We start from the raw sequence: 27,653 nt of genomic DNA on the forward strand, positions 1-27,653 counted from the left end.
GAAGTTCCTAGTTGCAGTGAGAAGTCAAAGACCCTTTTTAGACTGTACCCAAATTGACAGCTTGCAGTGGTAATTCCAGAAATACCAAGAGGGGGAAAAAAAACCCCAGACAATACAGATTTTAGTCTGATTGGCTGTATTGGAAGCATAAGCTTCCTCAGTTGGATTTTGGTACAGAGGTAATCCAGTCTCCAGAAGCAGCAGCTACTCTGAATAAACAGGGTGGTGTTTTCTTGGTGTTCTAGGTTACAAGAGCCAGGTGTAAGACCAGTTGCTTCGAATAAGGATGCTGCATATGCAGAGCTCGTCCTTGATGTTTCTCCAAAGACTCAAAGAGTTGTACTGAAAAAGAAGGTATATGTTGGATGTTCTAATAACGTTAACAAAGTAGAGCATGCTTTTTTTTGGTACATTGTAAGCTAAGTCTTCTATTTCTAGAGCTTTTAAGAAATAGAAACTGTATTTAGTTATTGCTGAGATTAAAAATAGCTTGTAAATACATCTTTGTATCTAACAGTGCTAATGTAGGATGCATATTCATTGGCTGTCAGAGTTGAATTAGAAGGTTTTATGCAAACTAGTTCCTAATTCTAATTCAGGGCTCAGAACATAAATATATACAACTAATTCCAAGAACTGTAATTCAAAGCATCTGAAAGCAAAACAGAACAGAAATATTGCTCTGTACTGCTGTGTTCACTTAAATGTTGATTTTTATTTATTTAATTTTTTTTTACACAACAGGAGCCAGGAAAAAGATCCCAGCTTTGGAAAATGACAAGCACAGGAATGCTTTGCCATGAAGGTTCATCTGTTCCCCAAAACCCCCATAAAGCATCTCCTCGGAATGTGGACTCTTGTATGATTTTAGATATTGCAGGCCTGGCGGCTGTTACTGATAACAGGTATGGACCATGTCTTTGAAAGCAATATTAACATGATGTTCCACAGGAACAAGTTGCCCAGAGAAGCTGTAAATGCTCCACCCTGGCAGCGTTCAAAACCAGGTTTGACAGAGCCTTGGGTGACATGATATAGGGGGGCTGAAACTAGATTATCTTAATAAGGTCTTTTCCAACCCAAACTATTCTATAATTCTGTGATGCTCTCTGAATAAAGGAAGAAATTATTCTGAAGGCATGTTGAAGAGTTAGATTTTATCTGTCTTTGTGAACAGACCTTGTGATCACTTCTGTGACTTGGGAATAATAAAAAGTGACTAATGTATTTGCAGCAGCACAAAAAGAGCACTTCAGAAGTAAGATTAGGGAAATGAGCTTGAACAAAATTTAAGTGTCATTAACGCATCTCAAGCCTAGAACTGACAAGTTGGTGTGTTTTCATTGCAGGTATGAGCCCCTGATGCTGAGGAAGCCTGATCGACGGCGCAGCACTACCCAGACATGGAACTTTCGTGACGGAAAGTTGACCTGTGGTATTCATGGACTTGTTGTCCAGGTCAGTACCGATTCTGTGCTGAACTTGTGTTGACTGCTGCTGACACAGATGACAGAGTCATTTGGGTTTAAGACTGAAATGAGCTAAAAGCTTTGAGGCCAAAGTTCAGATTACAGAGGAAATCATGCTTGAGCAAACAGCTCATGTGGTTCACATTCATGGTTGAATGTTCTTACAAATTTCAGATTATTAAACATCTTGCACTATTAATTTGAAAGTAAAAATTATTAGTACATTGTTGAAATATAACAGTGCAGGGAGAAATAAGGCCTTGATATTCTCATGCATACCAGATGCTGCAGATTGTGTCCATCAGTGCTCCTGATGGAGTCAAGATTTGTGTATAACCAAACACTTCTTACAGTCATGGTTCTGACACTTTAATAATAAGAATTTTAGAAACAGTTTGAACTGTTTGCTCGCTTTGTGTTCCAGGAGACTCTTGACTTGCAGGCAGCTAACTCTTGCAAGCTATTTGATAAATCTGCTTGCTGATGGTAGAATTTATAAGCACAGGAACCTGGATTGCTTTTACAGAGTAGAGAATTAAATATCAAAAGAGCTTTGATGCTTTTTTATTTATCCACACACAGTTTTAATACATGTAAATAATTATCTGAAGCCTTTCCTTATTGTTTACTTATTTTTTTTCACCTTGCTCTTCTTTCTGCAGGCAAAGGGGGGAATAGTAGGCCTTCATGATGGAGCAGAAGTTGTTCTTGGTCCCGATACTTCACTTGATCTTCTGGGGCCAGTTCCACCTGAACAGCAGTTCATAAACCAAAAGATGAGGCCTGGGTCAGGAGTACTGGCTGTTAGAGTCATCCCGGATGGGCCAACTAGAGTTCTACAGGTGAAAACCCTTCATTAACTAAAATCTAGTTTCATTATTTGCTTGTTCTTGAAATACCTTTTTCTGTATTGCATCTCTGACTTCCTACCAAAAGTTCCTTTATAGTGATACAAATTGGGAGGGGAACATCATAAACCAGAAATAATTGCAACAAAAATTTTCACTGTATTTATTTGCTAGAACATAATTTTATAAGGTAGGACAACATAGTTGTTATTTGTAAATGAGAAAGTGCTCATTTTAGTAATGTATTTATTTATCAGATAACGGATTCTAACCAACGTAGAAATGATCGTTTATCCAGTGAAGGAGATGAACTTCCCATCACAGAACAGGATCTACGCAAGTTGAAAAACCCAGATACAGAGCAGGAATTAGAAGTAAGATAGTATGATTAGTATCTGTCTCTCTTATTTATCATTTTCATTATAGATTTTAGAGGAGGCTGGGGGGAGCTCTTAAATTTCCCCATAGTTGCTTCTTGTTATGAACTTGTAGATTTTCATGCTAAAACTCTTCATGCTTAGAAGTTGGTTTTATACATGTCAACACCCCTTCATTCAAAGATGAGCTGTCAATGAGCTGCTCAGACTCTGGAGATGAATCTAAAAAAATTACTTCTTTGCAGAAGTGTGTATTCAGTATCACAGTTTTTTTCAGTGTTGGTTGGTAATGGGATTTTTTTTCTGTTCAAATACTCTTTTCTCAGGTGCTTGTGAAACTAGAAGGTGGAATAGGATTGTCTTTGGTCAACAAGGTTCCTGAAGAGCTGGTGTTTGCAAGCCTCACGAGAATTAATATCCACTACACAGAGCTGTCAACAAGTCAGGTGCTGGAGCTCAGTGTGCAAGACATACAGGTATTTGCTGTTTTGAAACCAGTGTATTTGCTCATGGGTCTTCTGCAGGTTTTGTTATCATAACAGGTTTGAAAAATGTTTAGAGCTGTTAAGGATTTCAAATCTTATATATCATAGAAGTTTCAGTTTGCAGTGGTGTTTCCTTTTTTCATGTCCTCTGCTTAGTAGTAGTTGAGATGAGGATTGTATTTCACGCCATAGATTTCAAATAGGCAAGTTAGGATTTTTTTTTTAATTATTTTTATTTTGCAAACAGGTTATTTTGAGGTTTTTCTCCCTTCCTGGTATTTCTCATTGTATAATGAAAAAGCAGCTGTTGAAAGCAGGAATTCTAGCACTGATACTGACACAGTATAAATGACAGATCATAGGCAGATAAGACAAATATAAACCTCTTATATTTTGTTTACAAATAGTTGTTGGTTTTGACTTCGCAGAATTTTACCTTAACCTCTGTTTTCTGTTTAGTCTTTGAAACTGAGAAGGTAAGCTGAAGGGAATTGTGGGTCCTGATGTACATTACACAAGATACTTAATGTGCATCATACAAACTACAGTGCAGGAGTAGCTTAACTCTGGGGGTGTATAATATTTTTGGCTGTGTTTTTTGAAATAGAAGAAATAAATCAGAGAATACAGAAGTTTTGTTACAGGCTTTGTTGGTAGTTACAACCATTTTTAAATGGAGGGCATTTCTCAGTATTTCTTTGATATAGTCTCAGTGTTGATCAGTAACCAAACCAAGTATATTCAGTACCTCCCTGGCTCAGGGACTAGGTATTTCTGAAAGCTTTTAAGTCCTTAGTTAAGGAAGATCACTCTTGTTATTTGTTGTCACTTATTCAGGTTCTCTTATCTCTGTAGGTGGACAACCAGCTTATTGACACCACACGGCCTTTCATGCTCTTTCTGACCCCTAAGACAAGTGAAAATGAATCCATGGAGACTGGTCCTGCTGTGCAAGTAAATGCAATGAAATTTCCCAGTAAAAATGCACTGACTGATATATACAAGGTAAACAAACCACCACCCTTTGATTGTGCCATAAGGGTGTTAATCTGTTTAAATGAACTTTCCTGTTCCTGATTTTTACTAATACTCCAATAATGTGAAAAATATGCTTTGTTGAATTAATACTGATGCTTAAAGGAGGATACATCCACCTTCTTATGGTCATAGAGTTTAAAGCTACAGTACAGTGATGAACAAGATAATAAATATATTTTAAAATAAAAAAGATTAGGCCAGATTTAGTTCATGTCTGTGACTTTTCTCAGGGGAGAATAACTGGCTTGAAAGGTACTGATAGTTACCATAGAGAACCAGAATATCTGTGTATGGTTTTTGTAAGTTGTGTACAAGGTTATTGCTTCTCTCTGATAAGCTGTTATCATGCAGTATAAGCCCTATTCTGTGTACTATAGCTGTTCGGAAATGTATCCACTATCTGTGGTATGCATTGTGAGAGCAAACCAGAATTGTGTATCAAGACCTATTTCCTCACTTGGAATCTTCCCCGTGTATTTTGACACTGATTTGAAAACAGCTGATTTCAGTGTTGGAAAACAGCAAAGCATCAGATTCTGAAGTGTTAGTATTAGGTAAGGAAGCACAATACCTTCCAAAAAATGGAAAAAATTTTCGGTAGTCATAGGTAATTTTAAATGAAGAAAACTGCCAAAGACATTTTATAGGTGGGAATTTTACTACAGATCCATTCCAATGAAAATACTCTGTTGAAGTAGAACATACCGTCCTATTTAATGGCTTACATGGAGTGTTAGTATTGTAAACTAAGACCTGTTTTTCCTCATAGCACCTGATGATCACTGCTAGAAAGTTCACCGTTCAAATTGAGGAGAAACTACTTCTGAAGCTGTTGAGTTTCTTTGGCTATGATCAGTCTGAATCAGGTACCCTATGAAATTACAAAGACCAGTTTTACAGTGTACAGGGGTATTATGATCTTTGCATCTAAAATAAGGTCAAAATACCTGGTAAACTCTTTGCTGGTTGGAAACTACTGTTGAACAGAAAGCTGTAAAGCTGATGTCTCAGTGGCCCCTGTAAAACTCCTAAAGTACATGGTATTCAGGTAGTGACCCATGTAACGTGCTGCTGTCCAGTACTCAGTGATTGAGCTGAGCCCCTGTGGGAAGGAGTTTAGTATTTGTTTTAACTTCCTGTATCTGGATTCATCTAAATTGGGGTAAAAGAAATTGTGTTATTAATTTCATAAGCCACTTCGTTTAGTAATGTTTGTTTATTTCAACCCAAGGCTAGAAATGTGATCTCTGTTCATTTGTTCTTGGGCAGTCCTCTTGCTTAACAGAAAGAAAATTTTGGCTGCCTGACCTTTGAGTTGTGGCATCCTTACCCCTGGCTTTGATTGTAATAGGGATTTTTTTCCACTCAGTGAGGCAAGACAGAGCTCTTAAATCTTCTCATAGCTATCATTCTAATCCTTATGTTGAAGAGTTTATCTGTTTGATGAAAACTTTCTGGAATGTCTGTTTTGGAGTGGCAATTGAAAAAGTCACTTTTATGCAGTGGGATGTGTAGGGTTATATAGTAAAGTAACTACTCCAGGAAAAAACTATTTTTGTCATGATTCCAAATGGGGGCAAGCCTACAAAGGATGCTCAAGAGTACTGTGTCTTGCTAATACAGTATCTTCAGATACGTCTCTGGGAAAAAAAAAAGAGTATTACATTCCCCAGTTTCACAGATCATATAATAACTTGGAGCTGTCGTGATGAAGATATCAAGATTTTGAGTTTTGCTCTTTTGCTGTTTACTAACCTGTCCTTTGTTTTGGTTTACCCTGATGCTTTTGCTGCTTTTAATTTCCTTACTACTGTACAGTCTTTGTAGTCTGTCCACTGATGGTGATGATGTCATCCAAGATTCAGACAAAAACTATTTTGTTATTTACACTTGGCACATTTAATTGTTCAACCTGAGTTTGTAAGGCTTTGTTGTTTTTCATCTTCCCCCTGCTTTCTCACACCACCAAGATGCTCATACAGATAACACATGGACTTGTTAGTGTCAACCAAGTTTGGCTCACTCTGGACATAAATTGATTGATTTAATGGTTCCATGTAGGCATTTTGTCCATTCTGTGTGATAAATTAAAAGATAGTCACCTTTGCTTGCTTTGTACATTATGTTGGTAGTTGAGCATATAAGGAAGTATAGAGAAAGTAGAAAAAAGTATTTTAAGACCATGACTAAAGAGTAGGAAACGGTGCATAGTTTGTATCTCCTGGTTTTTCTATGCTGACACAGATAAATTAGAAGCAAGATTAAAAGCTCAAGTAACTTCAGCTATGCATTTGGATGATTTCTCTTTACCTAGCTACAGATACAGTCAGGTTTTAAAGATGCAGGCAGATCTGAAAAAAACATTCTTAAGCCTCAAAGGTCAACCTTGTGTCACAAGGCATGAATAATTCTGCTGGCTATAAAAGCAGTTGCACATACTTTTTATTTGTACAGAGAATCTATTAACTCTTTATAAGTATGTATTCATAACCCCATATTTATTTATGCTTAATCTATTCAATCTATTCTGATTCTTGTGTTTTGTCTGGATGCAGAGGTTGAGAAGTATGATGAAAACCTCCATGAAAAGGTTGTTGAACAAGGTGGAGGACAAAAGCGATACTACTTTGAAAACCTGAAAATTAGTGTCCCTCAAATCAAGTTGAGTGTCTTCACTTCCAACAAGCTGCCTCTGGACCTCAAGGTAACACCAGAGCATTCACAGAGTATGCTTCCAAGGAAAGAGACTCTTTTGTAGGAGGAAAAAGGAACAGCAGCTTTAACTAACTGCTGTTAATTTCCATTTACTCTTCCATTACTTAAGTTACAAATAATAGAAGTTCCAATAGCTTCTGTTATTTAATGTGCATAATTTACAGTCTTTTCTGGATATTCTTTCATTTTTTGTAATTTCAGTTGAAGCACAGCCAACTTCACCTAACTCACTACTTTTCAAAGGATCCTAGTTGCATTCATGGTAGTGTAAAGAGCTTAAAGGGAGCATCTGTCAAACAGAAGGGCTGATGTGAAGAATTAAAATAAGAAGTTACTCAACATAGGGAGCAGAAATATAGGACAACTCTGAGTGTTTTCATCCAAAAAACGTTGCAATAGGAGGGTTTGCATGAGCACTATGCAGTTTGGTTCAATATCGAATTGAATTCAGATTGAGTGTGGACTTAGAAAAGTGGAAAATCCCGTGTCCCTTTTACATGGTAATACATGTTGTGGCGCAATTGTTCAAGTGAACCAGGGATTCCAAATTACAGCAAAAAGATAATCTCACCCAACTTGTATTACCAAGCTGTGTGTTGGGACCTTCCTGGACCTAACAAGGTGGTAACAATTGGCAGTATTTCAGTTCCCTCTGAACTAATGCAGCCGATTTCCTCTAAGGTGGGGGAGCTGAAGCAAAACCAACCAACCAAACCGTAAAACCCCTCTCCACTATAGAGGAGAGCTCTCTAAATTGAGAGCTGCTCTCTAAATTGAGCTGCTGCCTATTCAACTTTTGCACTCCAATCCCAGAATTGAGACACTGGCTAGGCTTTTTTGTGTCCTTGATATTAAAGACATTGGGGTGTGCAAGCTTTTAAAGAAGTTGAGTTTTATGGAATGAATGTAAATCATGGAGTCCTGCCAGGATGACCCAGGATATCATTAGTCCTGCATTCCTGTATTGCTTTTACCAACTCCTTGCGCAAAGGAGGAACATTCAGTAGCAGCAGTAATACTCCTTACCACTGAACATCAAGAGTGTCTTGAACGTGTTTGCACTTGAGCTTTAATTTCAAAATGCTTATCATCTGATTATCACAAATTTAGAGAGAGAAAACAGTGTTAGTGATGAGTGCCTTTAAGAACCCAGTAATGTACGCTGTTCTGTTTGGATTTCCTACAACCTTGGGTATATGATTGCCTCTAGATGTGTCTTGGCAGCCTCCAGCAGTGTTCCCAAGAGAAGGCTTGGTGTATACATTTTTCCCCTTCCCCCAGTCACTGACTGCATTCTGGATATTGACTTCCACATAAAGAATTCCATTCAGTTTTGTAGCACAGCAGAGTTTAGGGTGGGAGGGAGAGAATAATCACAGTAGAGCCTTTGTAGAAGTTTTTCTAACTACCTCTAATATTCCTGGCTTGGACATTGCTGTCTGGTAATTTGGTGTAGAGAGACTATTTTTATTGGGTACCAATATTAACAAAGTTGCCTTATAAAATATCTGATAGTTAAACAGGAAATTGCTTGCTACCCAAGTGAATACCAAGGACTAGTCTAGTTAGTCATCCATTTACTGAAAAAATAAATAGGCCCTTTCTTACTTGCAAACTGAACTCAGACCTATAATGTACGTTAAGTGCCTGCAGATGGCAGAAACACTCACATTACTTACAACCAGGCACACTTTTGTGGTGAAGGTAGGTATCAGGCTTCTTCCTTCTCCAGATTTTTTGATGTTGATGACTGTGCAGATGTGATCATCAAGACCTAAAATAGAAGGGATCCCTTTCTTTCTTAAAAGATTAGTTGTCTTATTTTTCCAACATTATTTATATGTTTGCGTATAAATACATATACAGCTGTACAGTTTGTCCACCTTAAGTATGGGGTTTTTTATGTATAGGTTGTACATACAGATGGCCCATGGGCTAATTACTGATTTAGTTTCCTTCCTTGAAAATTACTGAAAAAGCTGCTTTAAAGAATTTTGGTAAAAAACATAATGTTAAGAAATGAGCCTCAGGTTTGCAAGAAATTCCAGCTCATCCTGACACTTAATCCAATCATAGAACTTCAACAGGTGGAAAATACCCAGTTTTTTCTTCACTGCATATCAAGGAAATTCATTTAAGGTTCTGTTTAATTGAACATTAGAGTAGTTAGGGCAAAGTGCTAAGTGTAGAATCTTAAAAACATTTTGTTTTGAACCAGATTGCCTCAGGAAGAGTGTTTAATGACTGTGTAGCTACTGAAGAAATGCAGTTCTAATAATGGATTGTTGCTTACAAGTCAAAGCTTTTTTGAGTGTTTGCCCTGTATATCAAAGCATCTCCATGGCAGTGGTAAACTGCTCTAGCAGCTTCAGTTAATTTTGAGTTGTTATCCATTTAAAGACTAATTCGCTTGGGTGCTGTGGATGAGAGACAGAAAAATTAAAGTAGCAATATCTTTTATTTAATTAGGCATTGAAAAGCACACTGGGATTTCCTCTAATCCGATTTGAAGATGCTGTGATTAATCTGGATCCTTTCACTAGGGTCCATCCATATGAAACTCAGGAGTTTATCATTAATGACATTTTGAAACACTTTCAAGAGGTAAGTGTCTTACAGACTGTATTGTACCAGAAGCTGAGCTTCTCTTGCTCAATGAGTTCTATCCTGAGGGTGTGAGAACCCTCTCTTGACTATTTACTTCAGTGTTAGTGCTGTGTTGCTTTGGTACATGGAGAAATAGCATCACATGCTTCTAAGAATACACTGCATTTTAGAATTAAACTGTTGTTGATCTTACTGGTATTTGTGTGTTCATTTCTTCAGTAAAATAAACATGGGTTTGTATATCCTTTTATTGTGGGTGGGACTTTTAATCAACTGTGCTGCTGGTAGTGTGATCCATAAGTGAAATTTCATTCTTCCTGTTAATTTTCCAGGAGCTGCTTAGTCAGGCAGCAAGAATTCTAGGCTCTGTAGATTTCCTTGGGAACCCTATGGGTCTGTTGAATGATGTTTCAGAAGGTGTTACTGGACTTATAAAATATGGCAACGTTGGTGGTCTCATAAGAAATGTCACACATGGAGTATCAAACTCAGCTGCAAAGGTAATAATTACGATATTGGTAAGTTTGATAAAACAATAAGCAAAAAGTAGTAGGGAAACAAGTTAAACAGAATTATTAACCATTTTAAATTGCTTTATGTCCTGTTCATTTTGTAAAAATTGATTTTTGAACTATAGATTCCTTTGGAATCCCTTTATATGTACACTGCAGGGATGCCAGGGACCTTGTGGCAGTCAGGGAAACCACTCAGGGCCTTACTCTTGATACACATGTATTTGCAGGTTAAATGCACAGTGAAAACTAAAATGTTGCTCAGGTGTAGTGTCATCTCCAACATGCAGATGAAGAATGTTATGTACATTTTATAATATATATATACATATATATATATATAAAGAGATCACTATAGCCACTTGGAATATTTGAGGGGTTTAGGTGAACAGAAGTTGTTAACTTTTGTTTTTTATGTGAATATCAATTATTATGCTAACACTTCAGTTAATGTTTTTCTGTGCCAAATAGCAACAAAGAAGGGACTTTCTAGATTGCTAAACATTTATCCTTAGTTTAATTCCTAAGTCTCTGCATCATGAACATTCTTTTGTCCTTCCTGATAATGACTGAGAGAATTCAGTTACATATGTGTTACTAGTGAAAATAACTATCTTTAGTACCTGAGAGTTACAATCTGTGACAGCAACAATAAAGAGGAAGTGGGTTTGATCATGGTTGATACTGTATTTTATAGTGAACAAACATATGTTCTTGAAATAGCTTTCATTGCATACATGGTGTGTCAACATGTACCTTAAATGAACCTTGTGATCCCAGGTAGAACTGGCATAATGCTTTCTTCACGTAAGGATGTAGTGTTAAAATTGTTTTTTAAAAAATTCTTTACTTCCTATTATTTTCAATTTCCAAACTGGTAAGTCTGTACATCTGTATTATCAAGGTTTATCCTGTAAATTATTTGTATACAAAGAAATCTACTTTCTTGCCCATGTTAGTGGGAAAAAGCAATTCAGAAGATGAAAAATGTGATGTGTAGAGTTTGCGTAGTTACAGGTAGCTCAAGACTAACATTATCAAACTGAGTTAAACTGCCAGAGAGACCCCCAGCCCATCACCACGTGCAGAGCTGTATGTCTATCCCAGTCACACCACAAGCTGAGCCATGTGGAAAGATAACACACCTCCTCTATTGTAATGATCTTGTTCCCAGCCTTAGCCCATTTGGGGCAATTCCAAGAAATTCAAACAAAATACTGTTGTGTTGATATTCCTGCCCTAACCCACACTAGGTGGTTGCCCATACTTTCTACTCGTGGTTCCAATATCTTGTGACACATCCACCCCACCCAATAGAGTGTGTTTCTTTAGGGTTTCCTTTCTATAAAGTGTTGTTTCCTCATCATGGTCACATCTGCAGCAACAGTCTCATAAATCTTTCTTTAAAAGGCACGAGCCTTCCTGTTTCCCACAAGGGCAAGGTCATTCTTTGAACTTTGGAGTAATTTGTAACCAAGGGGTTTCTGAAGGAGATTTTCAAAGGCAGAAGGGCAGTTGGATGCTGAACTCCCTTCAAAATTCAAGGGGAGCTGAGGGCCTGCTTTCCATTTATACCTTTGAAAATCACCCCATGGACTATTTATCTGTCATTTTCCCAGGTATTTTTTTCTTTCTCCTTATTATATCTGAAATGTCTGTGATGCAAATGTCACATAGTTCCTTTTTAAAAGCTTTTTTGGATGGATTATGGATTTGTCCTTTCGCAGAACAAGGAGAGAATTAAATCATTTAGGAAAGCGTACTAGTACATTATGGAATTCCTTGATTAATCCTTCTTCCAAAACATGGATCTTAATTCTGCTACATAGAAAATAACAGTAGAAAAAGGCTTAAATGATCAGAATAATTCTTCCCTTTATGTTGCGCTACTTTAGACACCTAATTCTGCTAGAAAACTAAGCCAAAAATGTCCCTATGATAAGAAATTGATATTTCTAGTGCAGTTTGTGATGTGTTATATATGTAGTACAGTGTAGAACTTTGTTTTTTACTCCCTTCTGCTGTGTCTTGTATGTGCCTTACGATTGTGTCTAGGACATGTGAAGCTTTGGGAAAGAAAAAAAGTAATTCCAGTTACTCAAGAGAAACATGACTGAAGCAATAGATCACTTTTGTCTTGCTGCTGGTGCTCTGTAGGAAAAGTATCTTAAAGTATGTTTTCACTGCATGAATTTCCACCTGACGCAGTGGTGCTGCAGGGGCTTCCCTCACCTTTAGCTTGCTGCTGTGGCTGCATAGGCCAATGTTTTGCCCAGAAATTGGTGCCTGGAACACCATTCATTTGGGTTGGCTTGAGTACCTGACATGTAATAGATTTTAAGATGCGTTAGCTTCTAAGGTGTGCATAGAGAGATGAACCTTAATATGATAATCGTCACCTTAAAAGAACACTGCTTGCCTGAATTGAAAAGGAAGCTATGGGAGTTGTATCTGGTTTTGTCATCTTACTGCTTTTCTATTTTATAGTTTTGCTGTTTAGCCTTATAATGGCTTTTCCATGCATTTCAGAACACGCAGTGGGTAATTCTTTCAAGTGGAGAGCTGCAGCATATTTAAGTTGGCACAAAACCTTAGGTTAAATAAAGTTCACTACAGTCACTTTGGTAATTTTGATCCCTCAGAGACTCCAAATTCTGTATTTTGAAAAGTTCTTTGATCCTAAATATAGACACCTGAGGGAATTTCATTCCCTCTGAATGGAGACTTCTGTAGTTGCCATATGCATTGAAATGTCTTGCATTCTTGGCATCCGCACTTTTCTTTTATATTTCCCGTTAGTCATGATAGCACTAAATCCTAAATTATTCCTGGTTCAGAGGTGATAATTAGAAATTAATTAGCATTGGAACAAAAGTGTTCCATAGCTTGTGTTTTCCACATGGAAAGTTAAGTGTGGTTGTATGTGTTACTGGCAGTTAGGTGTTGTGCTGACCTAATGAAATAACTGGTAGTAAGAATTGCCAGTAAGATTAATCAGCTTGTCAATGCTGTATTTAATTTGTCTGATCCTTTCACTCCTTACAAGGAACTCTGTTATCTTTTATGAATTATGAGCACGTAGTGATGTAGTTGTCATGATTCTGCAGCTGGGCTTTGTTTCTGCATGGAAATAATTGCTGTGTCCCTTCCTCACAATAAAAAGAATCTAATGAACTTTTTTGAAAGAACTTAATTTTCACATTGAACTTTGGAGTTTCCAGTGAGAAATTACATTAGGTTTCTTAAGGGAAGGTAAAACAACAGCCACAGTTGCATTTCCTCATTAGGTTTTTGTGGAAGCTTGCAGAGTTCTGAGCGGTGCAGGCTTCCTTAGGCTTGGAGCAGGCATCCAGCATGCCAAAACGTACATACACAGAGAGAGGATTTGCAACATATTGTATGGTGGGTGTTTGTTTTCTTTTATTGCTGAGGAGGAAGCACAGTTCTACTTGGACATGGATGCCCTGCACTTAGATTCTGTATCTATTTTAATTCGGTTCAGAGTGCTGGCAGAGGTGTTTAGGTGTTTAACAGAGTTAAGAAAAGAGAGGTAGTGTGTTAGAACCAGGTAAGAAAATTGTAAGCTTAGTAAGGGAGCAGATACTGCTCCTGGCAAGTGTTTGACATGGAAGCATCTGTAGAGAAGGAACATGAAAACAACATGCAGGGAAAAGGGAGTTTTAACCCTCATTGAAAGATAAATCAGAGCAGAATCTCAAGTGGTTGGCAGTGACAGAAGAATAAAGATAACTGGAAAATGAAGAGGAAGTAATAAAGAGATTATTTAAAAACAAATCATGAACAAGTGTTTGCCTTGTACAAATGTTAGCTGTAACAAAATTGGCAATAAATAAGATGAGAAGTGGATGTAGTAGAGCTCAGAAGGTAGGTACGATTTATGGAGGTTCTGCAAAAGGAATAGACAGAAATGTTTCCAGAGCAGTCAAGGGTGATGGTTCCCTTTTGTTTAAAGCTTCTTACTTCATGTGACTAACCACTTCGTTGGTACCATTCAGAAGCAGGAACAACTGCCACTCACATATTTGAACACACTGTGATTTAGTAGTTCAAGGAATATTAGCTCAAAATGCAATTCAGGTAGCTGAAAAAATAAATCATATCTTGGTGAGAGGGAGCTTGTGACAAAAGCCTTTGTATATGAGGCCTGAGGAAGATGTGCTTGGTAGTATTTTCCTCAGGAGAGTATTAAACCAGTCAACTGATAATGTAGAAGGATCACAGTGGCATTCAGGTTCTGAGTTTCCTACTGTTCTATATGTCATTATTTTCTTAGACTCACTACTCTTCTGTCTAACTGCTAACAGCAGAAGGTGAGTCATCACTGGCAGCCTTATACTGGACAAAAATGAGGAAGGCTGGAATACATGTCATCCTTGGGGGCAACTCTAGAGATTTACACTTGGGTTTTACTTGGGGAAAGCTGACAGTTGTCCTTTGCAAGGGAAGTCCAGGTATTGAAGTTGTGGGATTTAGTAGCAGTGGGCATAAATTTATTTATTTTTTCTATTCCTAGAAGTGGTTTATACAGTTCAGGTCAAATGTAGTGTTCCCTGTGGTTCCTTCTGTGTAATCTTCAGGTTTTCTCCCCGTGTCTTCCCCAGTGATGTGTAGGGGCTGCTGTGGTTCTGGTGACACATCCAGGTGGCACTGCAGATTGTCTACTGTTTACCCAGCGCTCCAGTCAGAGAGGAGCAGTTCACATGCAGGTTCAAGTGCTGAGCAGTGAGAATCTGCATGAAAATGTGTAGATGATGAGATGGAAAGTAATTGACATTCCCAGGCAGAAATTTTCAGTGCTAGGAGTGCTATGAGGCCATTTCCCCATTTCCTGGCAGTTTTAAAAGACAGCAAGTTTTATGGCCAATTAGTGACAATCAAAAGCCATGGAAAGTGTCACGTTTTATGTGCAGAACATCTGGTGTCTGTAATCAGTATCTTTGAAAAAGGTTTTAGGATAAAGGATTGTCTTTGAGAAGTTTGAAGTATTATTTTGTTCTTCCTGTGTTTCATTTGTATCATGGGATAAAATGTGTGTGGCCAGCATCCAGGCTGGGAGTTTCCTTCACAGTTCAGGTTAAATTCAGCCTTTCTTTTGCAAAGCTGCTTATACAAAGTGTTTGTGAACAGGCTTTGCCTGCAGAGTATTTTTATGTGGTGAAATGGACATGAGGAAGATCAAATGAACAGTGATGAGTTCTGTGCGAATAACTCTTTTGATCTGGACTTGATGTCTTAAATGTGCCCATTTGGGATCAAACTGACAAACTGGTGGTGGCTTTGAAGGAGTCTTTTCCAGGAGAAATTACTCAGTCAACAGTGAGGATCCTGCAATAGTGCAACAACCATAAACAGCAAGATGCTTGTCTGTGTACAGAAAACTTCAAGTGACAGGACAAGAAGGAGGTTAGAAGCTGTAAGTTTACACATGCTTTATTTTGAAGGGTTTTGCCAGCTGATCTTCTTGCAAAATAGAATAGAATGTTTCTGCTTTGCTGACTCACTGGGGAATTAAGTGAAAAAAGGAAAATTTAAAATGTGGTATGCAAAATGTTGCCAAATCATAAGCTGTGAAATTAGAAAAAGACATTTATCATGGAGATGAAATGAAATTTGATCTTAATCTACAATTTTGGAATGATGAGCATGTCATGAAAAAGGCACTTAGATCCTATGTATCACCATTAGCATCTGAAGGGGAAAAATGGGGTGTGGGATTGAAATGAATGACTTCAGTCTTGACAAAAGGCTAATTATACTTCCCTACTGTATAGATAACATTACATAGAATATATTAAATAGTGCAGATGTAAACTTGAAATTGCTTGGCTGTATGTCCCTGGGGAAGGAAAATAGTATTTATATCCACGGGAAATGGCCAAGTTACCTTATGAAGCTGTAACAGTAGATGACTGACAGATCCAAACACATCACCCCTCAGAGCTGTTCACTATTTACACTGAACATGGGATGGCAGGGTGGATTATCAGGTTTGCATTTAGTTTTGTTTGGAAATCTAGTGGAATGCAGGAAACGGGGGAGGTTTAATGGGAGGGTCTTTGAGACCCCAAGCATGGTCACAGGGGAACATGGCAGAAAAGTGGCTAGAAGGAGACTGACCACTGGGGTTTACTGCGGGTGCAAATGCCCCATGAGTGTAAAAATTAGCAGAGTTGGTAAAGATGATGTTAAAAACCAGCCCTGCTATGCTAAGTATGTTGTTGTTAGGTGTGAACTCTGGGAACTGAACTAGATCCCTCCAAGCTTTTTCCTGGGTTTTCAGTGTACAGAAGGGCTTTTAAGGAGGGGGTTGGAGAAGGGCAGATAATTCCATTCCCCCAAAATAAACAGGAAGACTTTAAAGCTCTGTAAGAGTTAAATCTGGGGGGAGGGGAGTTATCTGTTAAGAGTATTAGTTGTTTAATAAAGCGCAATTGTCCTCCAGATGAACCCGCCAGTGACTCTGCAACTGGGGTCATTCCAAGTTCACGCTGTGGACTTTTGCTGCCTTCTGTGTCTGTGAGAGCAGCCGGGGTTCCCGCAGGGATCACTCGCTCAGCTCTGTAACAGGAGCCCATGGCCAGAGGCACCTGCTGGTGCAGCTCTGGGGGGGCCCCAGGGAACCTGCCAGTCTACAGTATGGAGAGAACCACAGGATTTGGGACCCTGGCCCATTCTGCATCCACACAGCAGTGTGCTGGGGGCTTCAGAGATCACCCAGCCAGCATGCTGCTGTCAGGCTGCATTAGGAAGATTAGTTAACGATGGGATGTGAGATAATGAAAGCTTAACTTGGGTTATATGACATAAATAGTGGGGGAGGTTGCGGCACAGAATCTCAAGGAGCATATATTTGTTCAGTTGGAAAAACTGTTGCCTCTTCTTGGTTGTCAGTAATTTAGAGGGGGTCAAAGTTTATGTCTCCCTTAAAATGAGAAGCTTATGATAACATTTTGTATGCTCTAAATTAAGTTTGTCAGTCCTAGACCCAGCTCCACTATACGTTTCTGCACAATTTGACTTGATTAAAAATGCATTTTGGACTCAGTGTGAACTGTCTTTTCTGTGCAGGACTGGGTTTAATAGTTGACCTAGGTATGTGTGCAAGTGTAAAGGAAAGTGTAAAAGTCTATAGCATCCCAATTCAGCTGAATTCATGAACTCCTGCTTAAATATCTCAGTAACTCTTAAGAGACCGACTGGAGCTGTGTTTGAAAGTAGTTTGTGGTACAACTTACACAGCTAGGCCCTGCAGATCTGACAAACAGCTGCTGTTGTTTCACATACTTAAAGCATTTCATTTTTCACTCCTGGTGTAATGCAGAAATGGCCACCGTGATGTCAGGGAGGAAACTGTTGTCTGCTTACTGACATCCAGGTTGTAAAATTAAGCATGTAAGTGCTTCCATTCCATCTGAGGATGGCCGACTGCTCTAAAGCCCTTTTCTAGGCGCAAACCCTAACAGCATGGACACGTATCACATGTACACTGTGATGATTTTTTTTCTTCTATACAGTGAAATAAATGCTCAGTTTTGAATTTTATTTTACTGTTGGAAGTCAGCATAAAAACTGTCTTCCTCTAAAATAACTGGAACAGGTTGGAGAGATGTACAAAATTAAGGTGATTTTTAATGATACTGCTACAAGGCAAGTAGCCACCAGGGATTAAACTTACATTTAGATTTTGAACATTCAGACATAGTCCATTGTATTTAATCACTTGGCTGAACAGAAACTGACACAACTTCTGTTCAGCAGGGAAGGGAGTAGGATACTCAAAGTAGCCTCTAGTTTCTAATACCATCAATCTACTTGAGTTCATTATATAATTTATAGCTATGCTTAATGTTAACTGTTTTAAATACATATAAAATAAATGTTGTCTTTTTATTTTAAATGTATTCAGAAGTTATACCTAAAGGAACAGATCATTGTTGCATGGAAAGGCAGTTTACTAGTTTTTGGTTTAAAACTTGAAAAAATAATGGCCTGTAAATCCTTTTGTAATATATAAGAATATATGTTGTGGGGCAAAAGTTGACAGTATTTTCTAGCTAATATTTACCGTGTGTATAGATGTATTTATTTGGGTTTTAATGTTAGGTTCACAGTATGCACTGGTTTGAGATGTTATTTCCTTTCAAGTCATCTGAGATTCTTGTTGCTTCTGTTCGTAATACATCAAAAGGAAGGTAAATGTCAAGGTAGCAGAGGGGAGGAAGATGATGTTCCAAAACCAGTGTTCCTGCTAAAGGCTGCAAGGAAGAATGTGTTAACAGAACTCATTCAGATATCTGATAATCACTGTTGTTTCTTTACCTATCCAGCCTTTCTTTCCTGCTATGAGCAGCTCTTCTCTTTCATGTGGACAGTTAATTGCATTTACAGGAGTTAATGTTGAAACTGTGGAATGATTTTTAATCATCATGACTAGGGATTTTCATGTTTGGAAAGTGTATGAGTGTGTGTGAGAAGCAAAGATGACATAATTCACAGTTTACATTAGACTTCCTAATTTAAATAAATTCTAAGTACTCTTATCTTACCTTGTTGAAATAACTGTGCTTTAGTCTCTGAGAGTCAGCTTTCATTACTGAAGATAACTGTGAACATCATCAATACATGGTGTTCAAGGTCTCTTTGAAAGGTGCTTGGTTTGAGTGACAGTTGAATGCAGTTCAATAAAGAATGAGTTCTGCAAAGCCAAGGTGAAAACTGAGTAAACCCTGTGATTTCTACTTTAAATGCAACTCCTTGTGAGCTTTACACAGAAGTTACAGCTGACCTGTTTCATCACTTTCTCCCTTAGGAGTCCATCGTGGAATGTTCTGATTTGCTCAGTCAATAATATTTGTACCATTCTCTGATGTCAGAATTATAATGGAATGTTTGGACTAAAGTCACAATTGTGTATTTATCGGTCTGGGATGTCCTTAGAGGACCAGGGAGTGCCAAGAGCTTAACAAGACTTTAGAAGATTACTTAAACCTTATTTCCATGCTGTGTGTTTCACACATCTGGCATAGAGGGAACATACAGTACAAAGTCTAGAATTAGTTTTCATTTGCTTTGAATTCTTCCTGTGCCCAAAGAGCCTTATTGTTTGGTACCAGCTTTGATTCACAAGCACCACACCTGGCTGTTTTTGTTTTTCTTCTATTGCTTGAAGCAGTGGTACAAGTCATTGTGGCAAAACTTCCTTATTATTGGGCCTTTAAAAATAAACACCAAAAACCCCCAAAATATGAGATTAGTTTCTTGTACAGATGCTATTTGAACTGCTTTTGCAGATCATGGTGGATGAGTCATATTCATTGGTGACACTGTGTAAATGTAAAACAAGGGATGATGATTCTCCTGTTTACTGGAGTCTGCAGAGGTGGTGGCTCAGGCCAGCCTGCCCCAGGTTTAGAGCAGTGCAGTAGCATTCCCAATAATCATTAAATGCTGAGAGTGGTTTATATGTTGTTCCAAAGATAGTGCTCACAGTAGCATAATGTCCTGGAATTTGGAGGGAAGTACTTCACCTGCCTCAAAAGGATCATTTTATGTTAGACCCTATGGGCTTAAGTTCATAAAGTGCAGTGGGGTGTATTTTCTGCTTGCAGTACATTACTAGTTGGTAGCGTCACATCATAAGTGAACCCATGTGGGATGAAAACCAGTGATCAAGTGTCTTTAGAATATAGACCTGGAAGAAAAGATCAGTGTCTTTCTGCAGAGGGGAAATGCAGGAGAGACCCTCTGCTCTGGGGACAAAAAAAGGGAACAAAAAAGGTGGCAGATGGTGGCCAAATGCTCATAGGACTGGAGGTTTTTGGAGAGCTTTTTCTGTCCAGGTAGAATGGATGAGGCAAAGCATTCAGCAGTGCGTCTTAATGATAAGGTGAAATATTTTTAGTACTTGAAATGACAGAACTTTCAGTGAGTAGACCCACACTTTGTTTGGAGATGCCAGGTTGACAAGTAAAATACCCACCTTCATGTACCTGATGTGTGGGCTGGCTGCATCAGTAATGCTGTCATGTGCTTTTTGGTTCAGAAGCAGATAAATTAGCTGATACTGAGGTATCCTGATGGAATTTCATTTCAAGGAAAAGGATATCTGAAACAGGGAAAAATGCAGAGGTAAAAGAGCAAGTTGCTAATTTTTTTTTTCACTGGCACATAGACAGAGAACTCATTGTGAAAATTAGGATAGAGAAGGGAGATTGGTTTTTAGAAGTCACTTGATTAGTTTCATGTTTGTTTGGCAGACTGTTGTATTTAGCTATGTTGGCATTTAAGTGGTCTTAAGTAAGCTTTGAAGTTATCAGGTCACACCTTATTAACAAAAGCTAAAGAAGACAAGGGTGGATGGCACTTTTGGAGTCACCTTTGTTTATCTGGAGACTATCTTCTGCATGCCTGGGTTAACAGCTCAATAAGCCACAATCACTGCTCTTCCACAAGGCCTTGTATCTCAGTATTTAATGTTGCACTTCTCAAAGGGGGCATCTAAAAGCCAGACACATCTGAGGGGAGAAAGGAAAGTCTGCCTTTGTACTTTAACATGTTCAAGTCTCTCTTCAAAGTTTAAGTTGGACTTAAACTGCTTAAATTTACAATGGTTGGTTGGGTTTTTAATCATAAAAACCTTTATTTTTCTTTTTATATATTTCCTTTTTATATAGAGATATAATCCCATTGGCTGAAATAGGCTTCAGAAGCCATTTCAGGGACAGTATTTCTGAGGTGCACTGAAAAGGATGGTTAGAAATTTCTGGTACCTCCATCAGTTATTTCACTCATGGTATTATCTCTGTTGGACAGTACAAGAGGTGGTGTAAGTCTTGTTATGATCACGAGTGAGGGTAACACTGACACTACAGTCTGAACCTGTATTGTTCAGGAGGGACCCTTCCTGGGTGCTCACTGAGGGAACCCGCTGGGTTTGGTACAAATGGAGCACATGGCTGGGAAAGTTTGTTAAATGAGGCCAGAAAACAAACAGTACCTGAGGAGGAGGGGTGTCAAAAAGTGATTCAACATGAAGTTCATGTTTCGTAATTAATGTGTGTTGAGTTTAGATTTTTTCACCTATGTCAGGGCAAAATGGAAACATTTTCTGGTACATTAGAATCATTAAATTGTTCTATTTACAGCTACAATTCAGTGTTACTTCTAAGTAACAGAAACAGAAATGTCCCCATTTAACTTTGGTTTTGCAGTTAAAGGAGACAAGGACTTTAAACCATATGCACATAATTATTTTTTTTCCTTCTTACTAAGAGAATAATTTACTATTACATTAAAGTTCTTGCTGTACACTAAACCAGATTATTATTGACTATTAGGTGTCATATTCTTCTTTACAGAGGAAGGAAAGTCTTAGGAAAGACTGGACTATATTCATTGGAAAACCTGGTGTGGTGGATCTGGTGAATTTAGGCAGGGGAGGAACAAAAAGATGCAGCCAGAGCTGTAAGGAGAGCTCACCAATTTTGACCACTGTTAGTCGGTTTGTTCTTGCTGACTGGCTCATCATACACTGATGTAACTTTTAAAATGTGTTGTTGAGCACATTCCTTAATGCAGTTTGAATTTTGAACGCTTATTGAGCCTTTTAATTTTTATAGCGACTACTCTAATCCTCTTAAAGCATTTGTCCAGAAACCCACCCTCCTTAAACATTGTTAAAAGGTAGCTTCAGGTTGATTTGTATTTCCAGGCTAATTGTAAACAAACTAACATCTACATGAGGTTCACAAAGAGGTCAGTAGTAATTCTGTCCCTGATCACTACATTCTGGTTAGTGTCTGTGTGATCAAGTCACAGGAAGGGTCATGGGATTTCATTTTCATTCCTGTTGTCTACTTGTTTAGATAACTGGAGCCACTAGACTAGTTTGTCTTCGAGCTGCAAAGAAAGATCTAAACCCGAGACATGGTGTCATCAGTGAAAAAGAAACACAGTCTTGGAAAAAAATGGCAGAAAAAGGAGGGGAGCCTTGTTGCATGGTGCACATTAATTAACTGTTTTTTGTTTCATCTTTAGATCTATTAGAATCAGCATTTTAGTTGTCTCCTAAGGTGGCACACACCTTAATCACAGAGGGTTTTTTAATACTACTAATAGCAATGCAAAGAAGATAGTACCTGCAACAGAGCAGAGGAGAGCTGAGCAACGGATAGGGAAGAGTCTGTACACAGCCTTTATGGCAGGGGAGTTCTGATCACACAGGACAGTGATGATTTCACCATTGCTGCAGCCATCGAGTACCTTGGACATTCCTGTGGCACCTGGAACTTTCCCCAGCCCTAGTTTAAGACACAGCAAAGCATTAAATTATCATTCCAGCGGAAGTCCATTTGTTGATAGAAGCTTGGAAGAAGGCTGCTGGTTGAGGGAGGTACAGAAGATGACCACCTACATAGAACAAAATATAGCTGGGTTTTGGAGGTTATTTCAGGAAAATGCCTGCTAGGAGTTCTTTTCTATAATAATAATATCCTGAATATGAGGTAAGGTTTCAGGTTTTCTGTCTCCTTTTCTTGCCTCCCTCCCTCCCTCCACCAAGCTTCTGGTTTGTATCTGATTACATCAAACCAAAGGTCAACACATCACAATAGATCATTTTTATTTGGTGCTTTTTCATTGACTCATACTCAGTAATGGTCGGAATTCTCAGAACAAATCCTGTTTGGACTTCCATGTTCTCTTTCATCTCTAAGTATATCTCAGGTCTTCCCCCACATTGTTTGACGTAAGTGTGAGAAGTAAAAACGCTTCCCACACATACATATTCAGGATTCCCCTTAGACTTTTGTTTTACAGTGTGTAATACCCATGGACACTTACCAAGGGAGCTCTCTTTAACTGGTTCACCCCATGTGCTGCAGTGGGCATCACTGTGCTCTTCCAACAGCTCCTCTCACAACAGAGCCACTTCTACATTGTGTTACTAAAAATTATTTCATTAACTCTTGCAAATGTTTTAGTTTCATGACAGGTATATTTGCCTTGAAGCTTTTGACATCTTTGAGGAGAAAAGCTTTGTCTCTAAATAACATTCTCATGACATTTTGGAAGGTTACAGTTGGGTCACTGGCACTTCTTTTGGTGCAGGATTCGTTCATTTTGGCTTGACCACTGCAGTGGGCACCTACTCAGTTTTTCCTGTCACCTCAGGATTTGAGTTGCAGCAGCTTAATGTATTTCAGAGCTTTTTTCATTGCGTAACTGAGCACATGTAACAACAGAAATTGTATAAATCTGTGTTTCACATCTAGAATCTGGGTGTTTTCTTCAATAAGTGTGTGTAAGAGAAACAACTTTTGTTCTTTTAATAACAGAAAAGGTTCATCTCTTGCAGTTTGCTGGGACCTTGTCAGATGGTTTGGGAAAGACAATGGATAGCAGACATCAGACCGAACGAGAATACATCCGATACCATGCTGCAACTAGTGGAGAACATCTCGTGGCTGGCATCCATGGACTTGCACATGGTAAGCCTTAGCTGCACTTTTAATTCATTTCTTTTTTAAAAGCCATGATGAGACTGAAAAGTTTGCATTACCCTTGGGGGATTATTTGAAGCCAGGGACGTGGAGCTGTTGCAGGCTTTATGTTTGAATTGGTATGCTTGCAGAGTGGGGCAGGGGGGAATTCTTTGGTTCTTATGTTGACAGAAACTCCATTTAAGAGAGAAGTCTTTTCACATGTAACCGAGTAAGAGCTTTTTTGGCAAATTAAAATGAAGTTTCAATGAAAGTTCGTCCAAAACTTCAGTTTCTTTGTGGAGGCATAAAATACCCATGAAAACAGGTTTCTTGAGGGCCAGACATTAAATTACAAATGAGTACAGCTGGACTGTAGCTGTCTTGTGTTTGTTTTCAGTTCCAGAAACCTGAAGTTCCTCAGAACCAGTAAATCAGCTTAAAGTAGCATTTCACCAGTTGGGTTGTATTGTTGTTTTGTTTGGGGGTGTTTTAAGTCTACTAATAACAAAAGAGATGAATTTGTATAAAAGGCAGTGGACTAGTCTTAATTTGGCCAGCATCTCACATCAATTTAGCTCATGATTTATCTGTTGAAGAAAGTTAAATCAATACAAGCCAAGTTTAAATCAAATATTTATATTTTGCAGCATCTTGACTCAGTTTGTTTAAATGTCATTCTTTTAGTGCAACTGTTGCGGGCTGTGTGAAGCTAATCTGGCTTTCACTAAAGCAGCAGTCTTATCTGTGCTGAGCAAAAGTCTTTGTGCTGGGCTTTTGTCATAAGGAGACACTGTAGGTATTTAACTGGATCATGAGAGGTTTCTCTCATAGCAGTGTGCTATAAAGGCTGGTATCAGTTATATTGGAAAAATGCTGAAATTGTATTACCCATTAACTAACAGGACTGTTTTAGTCTTAATTCTATAGAGTTTTTAAATGCTCCTTATTCAGTTTTGTTCACTGTTTGTTTTTCAAAAGAGCAAGTATCTGCTAAGTTGAAATGTAGGAATTAGCCATAAACTGTAGTTACTCAAGAGAAGTGACTTAAATACTTTGTGCTCCTCAAGTTTGGGAGTAAATGTGCTGTCTGGTCTGTACTTCAGTTACAGATCATAGGAGAATGCGTGGCTGCTGGAAGCTCAAGAGCCGAGTGGTGGGAAGTGTTTTTACATGGGGGCTTAAGCTAGTTCACTAAAAACAACACAATCACAGCATCCCAAGATTGGAAATCTGTAAAGCACGTTCTTAGATCAAGTGAACTGTTCCAAGTCTTTTGAAGCCTCAGTAGGCTCTTGATTTCTTCAGAGCATGCAGGTTCCCTGCAGTGGAGATATGCACAGAAATGTCTCCGCAGCATCACAGCTAAAATCACGTGGGGCCACTTTAAATTCACTTTTTCCAGTGGAGACATGCACTTTTCTGTTTTCTGTCTCAAACTGTATAAGCTTTTGTGGTAACAGGATGTTGTCACATTGTAAGTGACTGCTTCACCTCAGGAATAGATGAGGACTGTTTGTGTAAGTACAGCTGGGAAATAAGACAACATAGAAATATTTTAAAATCCACATATTTAATGATTAATTAGATCTTTTTCTGTGGGTTATTATTGTCTGTGCCTACATGTGTGTGTATACAGAATATAAAGTCCTGAGCTCATGTAATTCATTTTGACGCAGTTTTTGCGTTACATCAAATGCCCAGTATGTTTCCATCAGGGTGCACAGTAGATGGTTGGGCCAAACAGAATCAGCTGTGCAAGGAAGGCTCTCTGATGCTTTGAGGCAGCACTTGTGGACTACTGTGCTGTTCTTGTCTTTGCTAGGAATCATTGGAGGACTGACAAGTGTAATAGCTTCAACTATGGAAGGTGTGAAGACCGAAGGAGGTGTCAGTGGCTTCATATCGGGCCTTGGCAAAGGGCTGGTGGGCACAGTAACCAAACCTGTAGCTGGGGCTCTGGACTTTGCATCGGAAACTGCACAGGCACTGCGGGACACAGCAACTCTGAGTGGCCCCAGGTCAGTGAGCAGTTTATATTTCTGGTGAATAATGCTGTGAAAATGTGTATTAATACCTGCTGCAACTTCTGATCTGGTTATCTTTCTTTACCCCAAAAAACAACAGCTTGATCAAATTTGCTATGAGCCATTATTAGAGATGTAGCCCATTTCATTCAGTTTGCTTTTTTTGTAATAGATAGCATTACTATAGCAAGAGTGAGATTTGAACAGAAAAGCTACAACATAAAATAGGAATTATTCAGCTACAGCATTAGATGAAAGCAAAATTTTCAAAAGGCTATAGGGAATGACATTAAACTTCTACCATGAAGTCCTTATGCAGAGTTGAAATTGAAGAGTTCTCCCTCCTCTACCTCCAGCTTCCACTTAGGTGTGTAGAAAAACGGTTTGAAGAGTTCTGGTATCAATACAGTGTTACCTTCCAATTTTCATTTTGTACAGTGGTTCTCACTTCTAGGAAGCATGGCTAATGCGCTTATGTCCATAATAATGTCCTGTTTACCTCTCTGTGTGTGGGTGTTGTGTGTCAGCAGATCAGGACAGAGGCTTTGTCCTACTTCCTGTAGCTTCATGTGCTCTCTACAAAATACAATGATTATGTTTACAATAAATGGATGTTCATTAGAACTGACTGTGGATGTGGAAGAGGGAAAGGGACAAGTTCCCGAAGGGCTTCTCTGAGAGGAGATTCTTCTTACTGTTTGTTGCCAGGAATTTACTCCGTATGACACTACTATGCCAGGAAGTCCTGATGTATGTACGTGAGATCTTGTGTGCTGAAGAAGTGAAAGACAATCCCAAGTACATTTTATTGTCAGAAAGTTAGAGAGGAATGCTCGCAAAATGTTGGGGTTTCTTGTCTTCCCATTTGGCGTTTCCATTTCCTGTGTTTTATTATGCCTGGCTTGGAGTCCTGGCATGCCCATTGTCAGCCTTTCAGTAATGAACAATGAGGTTGATGAAGTGTGAGTGAGGTGCAGGAAGCTTTGAAGAATGAACCTAAGTGTACTTTGCTGTGAAAATGGATGTGTTCACATGTGTACGTGTTCTGTATTTGGTACTTAGCTTGATTTGTAAAACCAAGAGGTCAAGGATACAACTTGGTAGGTACATGTGCATACAGGGAGTTACACAAGAACTCTTAAGTGCATCCCTGAGAAACCACATCTACTGTTTTGCTCATATGTGTCTTAATTTTGTGACTGTACAGGTAGGTTGATTGATTGATTCAGAAGTGGGGAGAAACACACCTGGCTGTACTGTTAGTTGTCTTACTATTTGAGCTGTGGTTTTATTATTGTTTGTTTCAAGACACACACACACTTGAAATTCATGTTTGACATACTTGTGACATACAGCCTCTACATGGTACCAATGACGTTATCAGCAGTTGACACATTAGACAGCAGCTGGGAAAGGGAGAACCTCCAACAACCTTATCTCTTGTGTTTGCCTGTGTGACACATTTCCCTTTACCTTGTTCACTGTCAGTTAAGAAATGAGGGTAAAATGGATGAGCTGAACCACAGTTTTGCTTCTACTAGATTCTGAAATACTGTTGTCATACATGAGCATAGTGAACTGATTTTAATGTCTGCACATGCCCTGCAAAAAGTTTCTAACACAGCAACCTTCTACAAGTGGAAACAGAACAAAAAAGAAAGAAAACCCATTTTCAGTTACTTCTCCAGTCTACAAAATCTGATGAAAACATTTCTTTGGATAAACAAATGTACTTGAGAATATGTAGATAATGTAGGAAGGGGGGAAAAAAACAAATCCAAAGCCACACCACCACCTGTAAGCAACTTTGTGCTCATGTTTTGTTTAGTAATGCGTTTTGGGTTTTTTTTTTATGTGCTTATATAATGGAGCAATGAAATTGTTCTTTTGGGGGTATAAAAAAACCCCAAACCAACAAAGGATTTGTACGTGTTTCAGGCTGCTGTGTACCACTATCCCCCTGCCGCATTTGTTAACTGTTCAAATATGCGTGGTTTGGAATCAAAGCCGAACAGTGTTCCAGGCCCAAGCTGCTGGCTTCCGTTGAACAGAATGTTTTTGCATGCTGGGCTGTGT

At 38.6% G+C, this 27,653-nt stretch overlaps 1 protein-coding gene across 2 annotated transcripts in view; it reads left to right on the forward strand.

Annotated features, from left to right (window-relative positions):
* The window catches only part of VPS13D (vacuolar protein sorting 13 homolog D), a 99,786-nt gene that overhangs the window by 52,074 nt on the left and 20,059 nt on the right, over positions 1-27,653 (forward strand). For both annotated transcript variants that reach the window (XM_034068220.1, XM_034068221.1), the window contains 13 exons: positions 246-354; positions 745-905; positions 1,350-1,458; positions 2,132-2,311; positions 2,575-2,691; positions 3,021-3,170; positions 4,035-4,184; positions 4,987-5,083; positions 6,773-6,921; positions 9,402-9,536; positions 9,872-10,039; positions 23,427-23,559; positions 25,376-25,571. In XM_034068220.1, the coding sequence (XP_033924111.1) occupies positions 246-354; positions 745-905; positions 1,350-1,458; positions 2,132-2,311; positions 2,575-2,691; positions 3,021-3,170; positions 4,035-4,184; positions 4,987-5,083; positions 6,773-6,921; positions 9,402-9,536; positions 9,872-10,039; positions 23,427-23,559; positions 25,376-25,571 (1,854 nt within the window). The remainder of the gene's footprint in view (positions 1-245; positions 355-744; positions 906-1,349; positions 1,459-2,131; positions 2,312-2,574; positions 2,692-3,020; positions 3,171-4,034; positions 4,185-4,986; positions 5,084-6,772; positions 6,922-9,401; positions 9,537-9,871; positions 10,040-23,426; positions 23,560-25,375; positions 25,572-27,653) is intronic.

The sequence above is a fragment of the Melopsittacus undulatus genome, chromosome 12, assembly GCF_012275295.1.
Source record: "Melopsittacus undulatus isolate bMelUnd1 chromosome 12, bMelUnd1.mat.Z, whole genome shotgun sequence".
Classification (NCBI taxonomy): Eukaryota; Metazoa; Chordata; class Aves; order Psittaciformes; family Psittaculidae; genus Melopsittacus; species Melopsittacus undulatus.